This window comes from Narcine bancroftii, chromosome 3 (genome assembly GCF_036971445.1).
Source record: "Narcine bancroftii isolate sNarBan1 chromosome 3, sNarBan1.hap1, whole genome shotgun sequence".
Taxonomy (NCBI): Eukaryota; Metazoa; Chordata; class Chondrichthyes; order Torpediniformes; family Narcinidae; genus Narcine; species Narcine bancroftii.
In genome coordinates this window covers 290,792,445-290,808,369 of record NC_091471.1, presented here as the reverse complement: position 1 = coordinate 290,808,369, position 15,925 = coordinate 290,792,445, and the positions used below count along the sequence as shown (strand labels likewise).

General features: G+C 41.5%; 1 protein-coding gene across 1 annotated transcript in view; it reads left to right on the top strand.

Moving 5' to 3' along the window:
- LOC138756840 (tyrosine-protein kinase JAK2-like) overlaps positions 1-13,203 on the top strand; it is a 61,940-nt gene extending 48,737 nt beyond the window's left edge. Inside the window, exons 15-19 of the mRNA XM_069923231.1 lie at positions 2,256-2,380; positions 3,772-3,944; positions 5,809-5,926; positions 9,028-9,135; positions 12,509-13,203. Coding sequence (XP_069779332.1) covers positions 2,256-2,380; positions 3,772-3,944; positions 5,809-5,926; positions 9,028-9,135; positions 12,509-12,613 — 629 coding nt within the window. The 3' untranslated portion in view covers positions 12,614-13,203. The remainder of the gene's footprint in view (positions 1-2,255; positions 2,381-3,771; positions 3,945-5,808; positions 5,927-9,027; positions 9,136-12,508) is intronic.
- The last annotated feature ends 2,722 nt before the right edge of the window (positions 13,204-15,925 follow it).

Genomic DNA, 15,925 nt, shown 5'->3' with positions numbered 1-15,925 from the left:
TGTGCCACCCAATTTTCACCCCATTAACCTCCACCCTGGTGCGTTTTTTTTTGAAAGATGGGTGGAAAAGAAAAGAAAAGCCACAAACACAGGGAGAATGTACAAACTCCTTACAGACAGTATGGGATTCGAACCCTGGTCTGGTCTCAATTGCTGGTTCTGTTAACTGCTACACCAACCGTGCTGCCCAAGAGTGTCTGCGGCTTGAACCCAGGATCTTCTGCATGTAAAGTAGACGTGATAACCACTACACTCTGCCTAGCTGCTTCCTATTAGCCAAACTTATCAGTTTTGTTAACATTTCCATGAATTTTCACTACACCCTTTCAATCTTCATGCTATCTTTCCTCTAGCTGGGTAACCAGATTTGTGCACATTTCTCGAGTTGTGGCCTCACCCACACCTTGTACAGCTTTAACATGACGTCCCTACATTGATACTCAATCCCTTGCCAAGTGTGCCAAAGAATCATTTTAAATACATTATTGCATGTGCATTTTCATTCATAATCCATTGTGCAATTGAACTTAAGTCATAGTTTTAATTGAATCTAAGAAATTTAAATACAAATTAAATACAAATTAAATAAAGGTTCCACTCTCCCTTATGACGTTCATGGAATTGATTTGCACATTTATAATTTGCTCCCTCACATGGAAAGGTTCACTGAATGCTCAAAAAATCTTGGATAAATGACTGAGAATTTATTTTCATTTATGATGAATCAGATGTTTTTTTCCTTCCCTATTATGCTCATGAAATGCTCATTATATTTGCATAGCCTGAATTCCGACTTTCCTTGGTTGGGGTGTTGAGTAAAGAGCTGTGAGGTAATGTTGCAGCTCTATAGTTAGACCACACTTGCATTCAGTTCTGGTCACCTATGACAGGAAGGATGAAGATGAGATTTAGAGGAGATTTTACCAGGACGTTGCCTTGGTTGGAAAACATGTCTTATGAGGCAAAGCTAACAGAGCTCAGCCTTTTCTCTTTGGATCAACAGTGAATAAGAGGTGACTTAATGGAGGTATATATTATGAAGAGCTTAGATAGGGTGGGCAGCCAGCACCTTTATCTTGGGGCAACAATAGAAAATATTAAAGGACATCTGTGTAAGATGAGTGGAGACGAGTTTAAGAGAGATATCAGAGGGATTTTTATTTTATAGAGTGATGGGTCCCTGTAATGCATTGCTGGGGATGGTGGTGGAGGCTGTTACAATAGGGACATTCAAAAGGCTCTTAGATAGGCACGTGGATGTAAGAAAAATAGAAGGTTTTGGGTAGGGGGAAAATTAGATTGTTGTGGAGTAGGTTTACCTAGGTGGGCACAGGTTCGGGGACTGAAGGGCCTGCACTGCGCTATCATGTTCCAGGTTCTAAGTGTCTAAAACGGGAACAAAACCAAAATCCATTCTTAGTGCAAACCTATTTGACTTTGTGTTGTGCCTGAATGAAGAAGGACTGCTGGAAGGATTCACTAATCATCTTGATGTGACCACAACGAGGATTCTGAATGAAGAAATATGCAGGAGGAAGTTGATCAGCTTGGTAACATTGATTTAAAAGGCAAGTCAGGGTAAAGATTGCAGCGTAGGGTTGGAGAATGAGACAATTCTTAATTAATGTATTTTATTCCTTCAAAATCGATAAGATTTATTCCTTGCATTTCCTGCAAATTGGAGGAACAACATCTAATATTCCATCTGGGCACCCACCAACCAGATGGCATTAACATTGACCTCCAGTTTCCGTTAGGCCTTTCCCCCCCCCTCCCCCCCACTCTCTCTCTCTCTCTCTCTCTCTCTCTCTCTCTCTCTCTCTCTCTCTCTCTCTCTCTCTCTCTCTCTCTCTCTCTCTCCCCATTCCTCTGGCTCTCCAAACACTTTCCTCTCCATTCAGCGAGCAACCACCTCCCTCCATCACCTCAGCTTTTTTCTCTTCTGCTCTTCCACTCATATCCACCTGTGAACTCATGCCTGTTGGCCTATGTTCCTCCCCCTGCCCCCTCTTCCCTCCTGTCCTTCCCCCATCTCTTTATTCAGGCACCTGCCTGCTTTTTATTCATCCTTCGATGAAGGGCTCAGGTCTAAACCATTGGTTACCCTTTGCTTCCTACATGACTTACTAAGTTTCTCCAGCACATTTGGGTATTGCACAAGATTTGTTCTTTCTTCAATGATGCATGTTGAATAATTCAATGTCATACACCCATGTTATATTTCCAGTGCAATTAGTGTTGTTTAATTTCTGCAGGACGCAAGAATCTGAGACTAATCATGGAGTACCTGCCACATGGAAGTCTTCGAGATTACCTGCAAAAGAACAGGGACAGGCTGGATCACAATAAACTCTTTTTGTATGCCTCTCAGATATGCAAGGTAGGTTTTCACACTTGGGAAACTCATTCCTTTGCAAGGATTGGGTGGGCAGTACGCAGTCATGTAACAGTTATTCCCTGATTTACGATCTATGCAACTTACAACCATCTGTACATATGACCAAAAAACATCTGTATACATTTAAAAAAATATAAAAATTACACTTTTGGAGCAAAAGAAGGGCATATCTATGGAAAATAGTGCCAATGACAGGGGTGGCCAACCTCTCGCAAGAGCTGGCCTTGGTGGCTGTCGTGTTGTATGTGACAAATGATAAAACGGATACAGTGAATTTCAGTCTTACGTCCATTTCGAGGTATGACCGTTCGGTCAGATCAGAACTCAGTTGTAAGTCGGGAACTATCTATAAGCAGAATGACAAACAGGTCCACATTCTCCTTGTATCAGCCTCATGAAGCCCCTAACATGAATATAAAGTGATACAAGATCAGATGTTTGTCCTTTTTGCTCCATACAAGACTCCCAGTTAATTCAGATAGTCATGGAGTCATACAGCTTGCAATGGCCTTCAGCTCATCTTATCTATGCTGACCATCTTGGCATGCTGGGCCAGTCATTTGTCATCATTTGATCCATTTCCTTCTGAGCCCTTCATATCCATTTGTCTGTCCAAATATCTTTGCAACATTGTAATTGCATCAACTTTTATAACTTCTTCTGGTCAGTACCTAGAAGGAGGTCCAGATACATTCACCCTCTAGGTGAAAATGTGGCCTTTTATGTCCCTCTTAAATCTCTCCTGTCTCATCTTGATTCTATGCCCTTCAGTTCTAGAACTGTTCTCTCTGGGAAAATGACTGTGAACATTCACTTTATCAATGCACCTCATGATTTTACAAACTTTTAAAGTCTATGGAGTAAAGCCTCTCCATATAACTCAAGGCCTTTAGTTCTGCTAACAACCTGGTGATTCGCTTCTGATTCCTTTCCAACTGAATGACATATTCATGACTCAGTCATCCTATCCCCCATTCTCATCTTTGGTCACAAGTCCTGCACATCTTGATGATATCTATCCTTCCTGTTACTTGAAGAATTCTCCATTTCTCTAAAAGATTCTTCTTAACAGTTGGCCATAGAGCCTTTACCCATCCTCTAACCTACCAATTGTCAGAAATGCAAACCTGAAACAAAGTGCTCAAAATCTTTTTTTTTAAAGACAACTTTTGAAGCCCATGAATTCCTCCCTTGGATTGTTTGCATCAATGTCCAGCACTTCAATCTCAAAACCTTCAAAACATGCTTGAAATTAACAATCAAATTAAAATTAAAAATTGGAGTTTGTTCAGCTAAAATATTAATGAAATCTCAAGGAAACAAAATCATCTGCTCTACAAACCTCATGTTTATTCATTTGCTCTTGTTGAAAGGGAATGGAGTATCTTGGCTCCAAACGATATGTACACAGAGATCTGGCAACGCGGAACATTCTCGTCGAAAGTGACACCTGTGTTAAGATAGGTGACTTTGGACTAACCAAGATTCTGCCTGGAGATAAGGATTATTATAAAGTTCTGGAAGCGGGAGAGAGTCCAATCTTTTGGTAAGATCAGTCCTCATTTGGTTGGCATCCGCTCCTGGTCATGCTATGATCAGTTCTTTTCAAAGCAACCTACCTAGATGCTGGTGTAGACACTCCCACACTTCCATTCATGAACCTTGTTCATTGTCTTCCATTGTTTTGCTTTTTACACAACCCAATCATCCTCTCAGTTCATTTGTTTGGCTGCATTACATCCAGAATGTATTCGCTTCAGTGTGAAGGTATTGTGGACTCAAGAGTAGATTTATTTAATCCATGACAGACAGGTTTCCTCAGATGGCTCAGTGAGTTCTTGCACAAATATGGTATTTGCACTGCTGTTGAAGGATAATCTGTGTCACAAAAGATAGCTGACTGGTGTACTGCACCTGTGGTAACTAACATCAGCCCAGTTCGAGCTCAACTTCATCTCAGCCAATGTAACTTACTTAATCAATAACATATTCACCTCGATAATCATTCACTCCCTCCACAACTAGCACAGTATGTGTACACGTTCTACAAAATGCATGGTGGACATACACATCGTCAATTTTGGCAACACCTTGTAACCCAACAATCTCTACCACCCAGGAAGCACTAAGAGCATAACTGTCAATGAGTTTGTTCGCAGGTCACGGTCTATTATGATCAGGGTTGCAAATATTGTACTTCAAACAAAGGAATTATTAGGCAAAATCGCAGTGACTGCAACATTGTGCTTGAGTGTCATTAAATTGAAGCCTGACTTAGGACCACTAAAGAAGGACAGAGTGTAGTGAATCTAAGTTTGGTGTTTGCTAAATTGAATGGAAAAGCAAATTGTGCAGAGAATACGGAGAATCTGCAAAGAGAATAGATCGGTTAAATGAGTGGGCAAGATGGATTATAATGTTGGTAAATGTGAGGTTATCCACTTTGAAAGGGAAAATGAAAGATCAGTTTGTTATTGAAATGGCAAGTGATTGCAGCATGTGTTGTGCAGAAAGACTTAGGAGAGCTAGTGCATGAATCACAAAATGTTGGTTTGCAGGTGCAGCAGGCTATCAAGAAGGCAAATGGAATGTCGGCCTTCATTGCTAGAGGGATTGAATTTAGGAGCAGGGAGATTATGCTGCAAATGCACAAGGTACTGATGAGGCCACATCTGGAGTACCGCGTGCAGTTCTGGTCTCCTTACTTGAGGAAGGATGTACTGGCTTTTGAGGAAGTGCGGAGGAGGTTCACCAGGTGGATTCTCTGGATGAAATAGTTGGCCTTTGAGGAGAGATTGAGTTGTCTGGAGCTTTTCTCACTTGAATTGAGAAAAATGAAAGGGGTCTTATAGAAACATATAAAATTATGAAAGGCACAGATAAGATAGAGATCAGTACATTGTTCCCATTGATGGGGAAGACTGGAAGTAGGGAGCATAGCCTCAAGATCCAGGGTAGTAGATTTAGTTTAGAGATGAGGAGGAACTGCTTTTCCCAGAGGGCGGTGAATCCATGGAATTCACTGCCCTTTGAAGCAGTGGAGGCGACCTCAGTAAATATATTTAACACAAAGTTGGATAGATTATTACAAAGTAGGGGAATTAAGCAATATGGGGAAAAGGCAGGAAGGTGGAGATGAGCCCATCATCAGATTAGTCATGATCTCATTGAATGGCGGAGCAGGCTCGACGGGCCGGATGGCCGACTCCTGCTCCTATTTCTTATGCTCTTATGCATGTCAGTTAGGAAAATTATAATGCAGAGTTAATAAACATTGCACTGTGATAAATAGTATGATGATATCTACTCTAAACCTTAAAGTATAGAGGGTTTTGCCAGTCATCTTGACAATATTAAAAGGGAAGTCTCGGCTGTGATTTTTTTTTTAATCAAATGTTCTTTGTGTCTAGGTATGCTATTGAATCTCTGTCTGACAGCAAATTTTCCAGGGAGTCAGATGTGTGGAGTTTTGGTGTTCTGCTTTACGAGTTGTTTACATATGGCGACCATAGCAGGAGTCCACCAATGGTGAGTGGTAATATTACAAAGAAAATGGTCCCTTCTATTCTTACTGTCAGATTTGAGATTTTACTGCCTGTTAAACCAAAAACTTGAGACTGTGCCAAGTTATCAAAATGTGGACATCCTTCCCCAATAGGCCTTCCTTTTTAAATCACAGTCCAGAAGATAAGTCAACTGTCTTGCAAACTGGCAGGTGGTTCTACTTCTCTCCCATTTGTGTTACCGCTGATTTCTACAGAAGTAAAAATTAAGAGAATTTTATTGAGTTTTACAGCACAGGAACAGGTCTTCGGCCCAACCTTTCTATGCCAATCAAGTTGTCAATCCAAACTGGTCGCATTTGTCTGTGTTGGGCCCATTTCTCTCTGAATCTTTCCATTCTATACCTGTTGAAATATACCCTCTTCTCCCATCCTCTCTGGCAGTTCATTCTACATACCTGCCACCCTCTATCTGAGATGGTGCCCCTCAGGTTCTTTTGAGAGGCTATTAACTTATTTTTACCTAATGAACAATACCCAGCATTTAGTATGAGTGAATATAGAACACTACAGCACAGTGCAGGCCCTTAGGTACTCAATGATTCCTATCAAAAATAAATAAATACTAAACCTTTCATGCCACATAACCCTCTATTTTTCTTTCATCCATATGCCTGTCTAAGAATATCTTAAATATCGGAAATGTTTCAGCTTTCAACACAATGCCTGGCAAGAAATTTCAGGCACCACACTCTTTGGAAAAATCTTATCCCTGACGACTCCTCTAAAATGTCCTCCCTTCACTTTGCAGAGATGTTTCCTGGTGTTTGTTATTACTGCCTTGGGAAAAAGGTGCTATCTATGCCTCTCATAATCTTGTAGACCTCTATTAAGTCTCCTCTCATTCTTCTTTGCTATAAAAAAATCCCAGCTCTGCTAATCTTGTCTCATAAGACTCGCTTCCCAATCTAGGCAACATCCTGGTAGATCTCCTCTGCATCCTCTCCATAGCTTCCATAGCCTGAACACAAGTGCGGTTCACCAGAGATTTATAGAGTTGCAACATGATCTCTCGACTCTTGAACCTAATACCCCTGTTAATGAAGCCCAGCATCCCATAGGTCATCTTAACTACCCTATCAACCTATGTGGCAACCTTGAGAAATGTATGGATTTGGACCCCAAGGTCCCTCTATTCTTCCACATTGTTTAGTATCCAACTATTAACCCTGTACTCAGCCTTCTGGTTTGACATTCAAAAATACATCACCTTATACTTATCTGAATTGAATTCCATCTGCCTCTTTTCCGTCCAACTCTGCATCCTGTCTATATCCTTTCGTAATCTATGACAACCTTTATATCATCCGCAAACTTATTGACCCATCCTTCCACCTCTTCATCTAGGTAATTTATAAAGATCATAAAGAGCGGGGGTCCCAGACCAGATCCCTGTGGAACTCCACTTGTGACTGACCCCCAAGCAGGATACTTTCCGTCCACTACTACTCTCTGCTTTCTCCATGCAAGCCAATTTTTAATCTCCACAGCCAAGGTTTTGTGGATCTCATGCCTCATTACTTTTTGAACGAGTATTTCATGGGGGGACTTTGTCAAATGCTTTATCAAAATCCACATACACCACATCTACTGCCCTCCCTTCATCAATTTCTTTTGTTACCTCATCAAAAAACTCAATTAGGCTCATGGGCATGATCTTCCCTTCACAAAGCCATGCTGACTAACTTTGAGTAGACCATACTTTTCCAAATGCTCCTTAATCCTATCCTTAAGAATCTTCTCCAATAGTTTGCACACCACTCACATAAGACTCACCCGTCTAAATTCCCAGGATGCTCACTGTTACCTTTTTAAAAAGGGGACCATATTTTCCATTTTCCAATCCTCTGACACCTCCCTGTGGTCAAAGAGGACTCAAAGATCATAGCCACTGCCCCAGCTATCTCTTCTCTCCATTCCCTCCACAACCTTTGGTATATGTGTCCAACCCCATGGACATCAATCTTGATTTTTTTCAGAATATCCAACACTTGCTCTTCCTTAATCTCAATGTCATCCAGCACACTTTCCTCTCCAGCTGTACATATATTTGTGTGTTGGGCTGAAGTGGTGTATTAATGTAGGAAACTTGACTCACACAGCATCACAGCAGTCTCACAAAGCAGCATCAAGACAACTACTAAAGAATCTAGATAGGATGATCCTCAATGATATGACGTCAAAATCAACTTCCAAATCTATAACCCTTTTATCTGATTTCATCATTCCAGGAAAGTCAACCCATTCTTAAATGCAACTAAACTAAACTCACAAACTAAAGTTGCAGGTTATGGTGTGATGGAAAAACACAGTTCAAACCGTGCAAGTGCAGTATTATTTTACAATGGGAGCTCTGTTCAAGAGACTGACAACGAGAACATTCCTCACGTCTAAGTAAAATGTTGACGTGTTTCCCTCTCCACAGATCTCCACCTTTTCTGTATTTGTTTCAGATCCCAGCAGCTGCACTTTTATTTTCTATAACCTTTCCAATTTTAGTATTTATTTCCCCTCCCAATAATTATTGCCATTGTATTCCCTTTCCTGCATAATTTACCTTTTCACAAGACCACAAGAGCAGAAGTAGGCTCAGTGGCCCATCGAGTCTGCTCTGCTATTCTATCATGAGCTAATCCATCCTCCCACTCAGTCACACACCCCAGCTTTCTCCCTGTAACCCTTGATGCCCTGACTAATCAAATACCTGTCAATCCCTGCCTTAAATACGCCACATTTGGCAACAAGTTCCACTCTGACTAAAGAAATTTTACCACATCTCTGTTTTAAATTTATGTAATCTTACATGATGACATTCAGATCCCTCGACACATCAAAGTTCAATAAATAATGGTGGGGATATGAACATTTTAATTGTATCAGGAAATTCTGGATTCTCATTTTTAAGTCTTGGGAAAGAATGAGTTGGTCTTGGAGACAGTCTGATGGGTCTAAATCAGACTGGTTTGAGTGAGGAAGTTGAACATGTCAACCTGCTTCACTAGTAGGAGCAAAAGAAAAATACTGGGAAGCGCAATAATCCTTTCCTTTTCTTTTCTTTTATTAAAGGAGTTTCAGAGAATGATTGGTTCAGATAAACAAAGACATATGGTCTTCCAAATGCTTGAAGTCCTGAAAACCAGTCGTTTACCTAAACCCCAGGACTGTCCAAGTGAGGTAAGAGGCAGTGGAAAAAAATCTTCAAACTTTAGGGTCAAATGAAGACCAAGACCTCAGGTGTTCCGGCAGAAGACTGCAAAATGAAAATCATATTTAACTCCATCTTGTCACTGAAATTTTGTAAGTGAAGGATTGTTTATTTGATTTAAGATGGTCAGATAAGGAGTATGGGTAAAATAGGAAGGTTCAAGCCTGCAGAGATCTTCAATAACATTGACTATTTAAATGCAGCCCTTAAGATTTATTCCTGTTATTGCCATCCAGGCCATTAAAGCAGGTGGATGCCCCTTGATTCACATTAAAATTCAAGTTATTTATCATCTGACTGTATGTATGGGACCCAAAACACATAAACACACAATACACAGTACATACAATCGTACATATCTGATTGTGGTTTATGACTGGTTGTGTGTCTGCATGTTTTGCACCGAGGAACAGAGAATGCTGTTTCCTCGAGTTGTACTTGAGCAATCAGATGATGATAAAACTTGACTTGACAAAAACACCCAATACACTATATAAATAATTAAAATGAATATATATAAATATTTGGGATGATTTTCACAGTTACTGGATACTGATTATGAAGAAGATATTCTCTAGCCTGGCAGTCCTGGTTTTGATGCTTCTGTACCATCTTCTTGATGATGGTGTGTTGACGATACTGTGTGCTGGATGGAAAGGTCTTCCATAATTTCTTGAGCCCTGTTTAGATAATACTTCCAGTAAATGTCGTCTAAAGAGGAAGGGGAAACCCCAGTGATCTCTTGGCTGTTTTAATCATCCTCTGTATAGTCTTCTGGTCTGATGTTTTTCAGGCAGGTCACACCAGTAGAAAGTTGCCAAGAAGGGGGCCTTCCCCTCTTTAGCCGCTTTAGGAAGTGTAGGTGCTGCTATAAGCTCCTGATTAACGAGAAGGTGTTGTGGGTGTAGAGCGCGTTGAAAGAACCAAAGACTTGTTGATCCAAACCAAGGCTTTTATTAACTAAGCATATCACAAGTAGGTTGACCAGTCCAGAATGACCTGGTCTGGCTAGGAGCAATCCTTTAAAACCTGTCAGTAGGTGTGACTACCCTCTCAGCCAATCACAGTCATCCTACACTACCATCTGTACATATACACATTGGTGATAGAATCTGTACTATCACAGTGGGGTCTTAATCTGGTGTATCTGATGACCTCACAACCCAGTTGTATGTGGAAAAAAATCTGATGTGACATTTGGAGCTGTATGTTTAGCAGGGTGCAAAACAAGAGCAACTTGCAATTATATTTCACCTTTGGCATGTAAACATTTCCTATCCATATGCCAAGAGTTTAGCAATCAAATTTACGCCAATTAAAAATGTGGGGATTGGTCAGATTTTGAACTTGAAGTAAAAAGGGGCTGCTGGCACGCTCCCTAGACCAGTGTATGCAGTTAAGGTCCTCTTATCTATAAAAAAATAATGATTTGCCAAGAGAGGAGTGCAATGAGGAATGTTCTTGAGATAACCTCAATGTGATCCCACCTTTCTGCTCTTTACAGGGACAATCTCTCTGTGAATCCCTGGTCTGCTTTCCCCTCCCTCTCAACCTTCCACATCCTGTTGCAACTGCAGAATGAGTGCAACTTGTCCTTATATCTCCTCGCTCACCTCCATCCAGGGTCACACACATACCTTCCAGGTAAGGTAGAGTTTCGTGTGCCCCTTATCCAACCCTATCTACTGCATTCAGTAGAGTGGATGGCTGCTTTGCTGAATCCACCCCTTTGTCTGTGGGTCGAAGAAAGAACTTCTGTTTACTAGCCATTTAATTCCCTTAACCCTTCCCACAATCCCATTGAGATTCACCCATACCAATCCCAACCATTTACCTGTCCAATTTTTTCTTAAATGTTAATATTGAGCTCTCATTCACCATTTCAGCTGTCAAGCTCATTCCATACTCTACTACTCTGCATGAAGAAGTTCCCCCTAATGTTCTCCCTAAACTTTTCCTCTTTTACCCTCAATCCATGTCCTCTGGTTTGTATCTCACCTAACCTCAGTAGGAAAAGCCTACTTGCATTTACTCTATCTATACCCCTCAAAATTCTCTTATCAAAATTCCCCTAATTATTCTACACTCTAGGAAATAAAGTCCTAACCTGTTTAACCTTTCCCTCTAACTCAGTCCCGGCAACATCCTAGTAAATCTTCTCTGCATTCTTTCAATTTTATTGAGATCTTTCCTGTAAATTGGTGATGAAAACTCCTCACAGTATTCCAAATTTGGCCTCACCAATATCTTAAACAACTATACCATAACATCCTAACTCCTGTACTCAATACTTTGCCAAAAGTTCTATTTATGACCCTATCTTCCTGATAGGATCCCACCTTCTTCACCAGACACCGAGAAGCTGATAGAGCTCAATAGGTCAGGCAGCATCCTTGAATAGAATAGTCAGTCAATATTTTAGGTCAGGACCTTTTCTTGGCGCTTTCTTTGAATCTCAATTAAAAGTCCTGACCTAAAATGTTGACTGATCGTTTCTACCTACAGATGCTGCCTGACCCACTGAGTTCCTCTCACAGCTCAATTTTTGCTCGACTCCAGCAGCTGCAGTTTTTGTTTGTCAACCCACATGCTTCTGCTTATGTTTTCACACACTCAAACTTTTCCCATTCACTCATTGACCAGCTAATCTGGTTTCCACTTTATTCCAGTTTTACACTCTCTGAGCTCCCCCTTCCCCCCACCCTCCATGCAGTGCGACAAGCTTCTTTTGTCTCCTTTCCACTTCTGATGAAGGGTCTCCTTCCTTAATCTGTTTCTCTTCCCTCGATACTTGCTGAACTTGTTTTCAGCATTTTCATGGGGACTCCAGGACCTCAGCAATGGGATTGGCCCCTCGCATCTTCTGAAATGTCCCAGCAAGAAAAAACAGCATCCGGGTGGGCAGTGTATGTCCTGCCACAGTGGTGCACTTCTGGGAGGAAATGAAAGCTGCAGCTTGCTGATACTCTATGAATTTTAAGAGGTGGGGTGGTGGGGGTGAAGTGGAGAATATGCCTGATGCAGTGAATTATAATCTGCAACACAGATTGCAAAGCTCGTAGAAGCAAATGCAAAAGGGAATCTGAAAAGTAAAGGGAAAATGATGACAGTTGAGGGATGGGCTTGATGGATATTTCATCCAAACAACAGGGATGGGCTTGATGGATATTTCATCTAAACAACAGCTCTTCTGCCTTTTATAACCAAGGAGCTAACAGCTGAACAAACATCACCCCACACAAACTGTTGTTTACTCATCAATCATATTCAGACTCCCACTGGAGTTCATTTTGATATTCTGGTCACTGCAGTGAGAACTTCTTTTTCACATTTGTTATTTAGGTCTACAATGTCATGCTGACTTGTTGGAGCAAGGATCCTGCTCAACGACCGACTTTTGTAGAAATGCTATACAAGATGGAGGAACGTCAAGCTGCTATTTGCTGATGAATGCTGTTTTCACTTCAGGGCCGATATAACGCATTCCCCCCTGCAGCTTGGAATCAACACAAAAAGGTTCAAAGGAAACAGACTGCATTTGCTTCATGATGCTGAGGAAATTTCTCATGATTTATCGCATGATATACCCATGCAGCCTAGAACTCTGAAACCGCAAGTTGCCCAATTCCTGGATAAAATGAAACTTAACATTAAATCTGATGTTTGGTGGGTGGCGGGCAGTGGTTGGGGGAAAAAGCATTTCTTTGTCTTCCATGCTTGAGCTGCTTTCATGGTTTTAAATAGTTGAACTCACTCTCTGAGAAAGGACCGCAAGAGACTGGGGAGCAGCGTAGGCAACATTAATTTTGTACAATTCATCACCTGAGAAACCTTTGACTCGGTGAAAACTTTGTCGATTCAAAAGCTGGGAATGGGAGAGGTGATCGAACTCTGACAAACAGGATGTTGCGTGCGTGACGAGGGTGGAGATGAGGGAATTTCTCTTCTTGCAAGTGGCAGTACAAATTGGACCAGTAATAATGGCAGAGGTCTTCGTGATCTGTCGCTATTTTCAATCATTAAAATGTAAACCATCAGCATCATGTGGATCTGACATTATTGGTAATTGAGGCAAATGTCACTCTCTCAGCAAACAGCATGCAAACGTTGCACCAAAAAATGGAATGTTATGGTGTGGTGGGTTAAGGGTGAAAGGTGAGATGAGGAGAATCAAACATGAAGGGAAACTTCTTCACACAGAGTATTTCCTCTGAGTCTGGGGCCGGAGGGAATGGCCTCAGAATAAACAAAAAGTCCCTTCAGAGCAGAGAAGAGGAGGAATTTGTAGAATTTGTTGACACAGATGGCCGTGGAGGCTAAGTCATGGGAATATTCAAGGTGTAGGCAGAATCATTCTTGATCAGAAAGGGAATCGAGGGTTATGGGTGAAAGCAGGAGAGGAGAAAAAAAACATCAGCTATGTTGGAATGACAGGGTGGACTCGATTTGCCAAATAACCTAATTCAGAAAAGGTCCCTTTTATCCTTACCCTCTGCCTCCTGCCAGGCAGCCAATCTTCTATCCATGCTAGTATATTCCACAATACCTTATCTGGCTTAGCAGCCTCGTGTGTGGCACCTTGTCAAAGGCCTTTGTGAAAATTCAGAGAAGCCACATCCACTAACTCTCTTTTATCTGTTTTTCCTGTTATTTCCTCAAATAATTCCAATAGGTTTGTTAGATAAGATTTCCCCTTCAAGAAATCATACTGATTTTACTGTGTGCCTCCCAGAAAGCTGAAGTATCATCCTTAATAATAATTATATAATCTTACCAACCACCATAGTCAGGCTAACTGACCTATAATTTCCTGTCTCTGCCTCCCTCCTTTTTCAAAGAATGGAGTGACATGTACAATTTTCCAGTCCTCCATAATCTAGCAATTCCTGAAAGAGACCACCAATGCTTCAGCTTCATCTTTTAAAACCCTGGGGTGCAGTTCATCTGGTCCAGGGGACTTATCCACCCTCAGACCTTTCAATTTTCCCAGGGCCTTCTCATTGGTAATATCAACTACCCACACGTCTGCCTCTTGACACTCTCGAACTTCTGGCACACTTCTGGTGCCTTCCACAGTGAAGACAGAAGCAAAAGACTTATTAGTTTGTCCCCCATTACTATCGCTCCAGTGTAGTTTTCCAGTGGTCCAATGTTCAACCACGCCTCTCTTTTAATCTTTGTATACCTACAATAGGCAAATTGGAATGGATCCATGTCGCTGCTCAGACAGGAGCTGATATGCTTCAACACCAGCCTTTCAAAACATGTCTTCCCTGTTGATGAGAATGCCACTGGTCGATAGTCATTTAGAAAGGTTACCACACACTTCTTGGGCATTGATCACAAAGGGATTAATCAAGAGAGCAAAAATAAATTATGAAAGTAAGCTTGCGGCAAATATAAAAACCGACTGCAAAAGCTTTTATAAATATGTCAAGAGGAAAAGATTGGTGAAATCCAGAGTAGGTCCTTTGCAGTCGGAATCAGGGGAATATATAATGGGGAATAAGGAAATGGCAGACCAATTAAATTCTTACTTTAGTTCTGTTTTTACAAGAGAGGATACAAATAACCTCCCAAGGATTTTGGGAAACATAGAGACTAATGCAAGGGAGGAACTGAAAGAAATCAGTATCTCTAAGGACATGGTCTTGGGGAAATTGATGGGATTGAAGGCAGATAAATCCCAAGGGCCTGATAATCTACATCCTAGGGTACTCAAGGAAGTGGCCATTCAGATAGCAGATGCTTTAAGAATTATTTTCCAGAACTCGATAGACTAAGGATCAGTACCCATGGATTGGAGGGTAGCTAATGTTACCCCACTATTTAAAAAGGGGGGTAGAGAAAAAGTGGGGAATTATCGGCCGGTGAGCCTTACATCAGTAGTGGGCAAAATGATGGAATCCATTATTAAGGATGTAATAGCGGAGCATATGACTAGCAGAGAAGGGAGCGGACGGAGTCAGCATGGATTTACAAAAGGTAAATTGTGCTTGACAAATCTATTGGAATTCTTTGAAATGGTGACAGGTAAAATAGATGGGGGAGAGCCAGTGGATGTGGTGTACCTGGACTTCTAAAAGGCCTTCGATAAGGTCCCACATAAACGACTGGCTTCCAAAATCAAGGCTCATGGGATTGGGGGCAAAGTATTGATGTGGATTGATAACTGGCTGGCAGGTAGAAGACAGAGAGTTGGGATAAATGGCTCATTTTCTGAGTGGCAGGCGGTGACCAGTGGGGCACCACAGGGATCTGTACTGGGACCCCCAGCTGTTCACAATTTACATTAATGATCTGGATGAGGGGATTGGATGTAATATCTCCAAATTTGCAGATGACACTAAGCTAGGAGGGATTGTGTGCACGGAAGAGGGGGTCAGGAAGCTCCAGTGTGATTTGGATAAATTGAGGGGCTGGGCAGATACATGGCAAATGCACTACAATGTGGATAAATGTGAGGTTATCCACTTTGGTAATACAAACCGGAGGGCAGATTACTATTTGAATGGCAATAGATTAAGAGATGGGGAAGTGCAGAGAGACCTAGGGGTACTTGTACATCAGTCTCTGAAGGCGAGCATGCAGGTACAGCAGGCGGTTAAAAAGGCAAATGGTATGTTGGCCTTCATATCAAGAGGGTTTGAGTATAGGAACAAGGATACCTTACTGCAGCTGTACAGGGCCTTGGTGAGACCCCACCTGGAGTATTGTGTGCAGTTTTGGTCACCTTATCTAAGGAAGGATGTTCTTGCA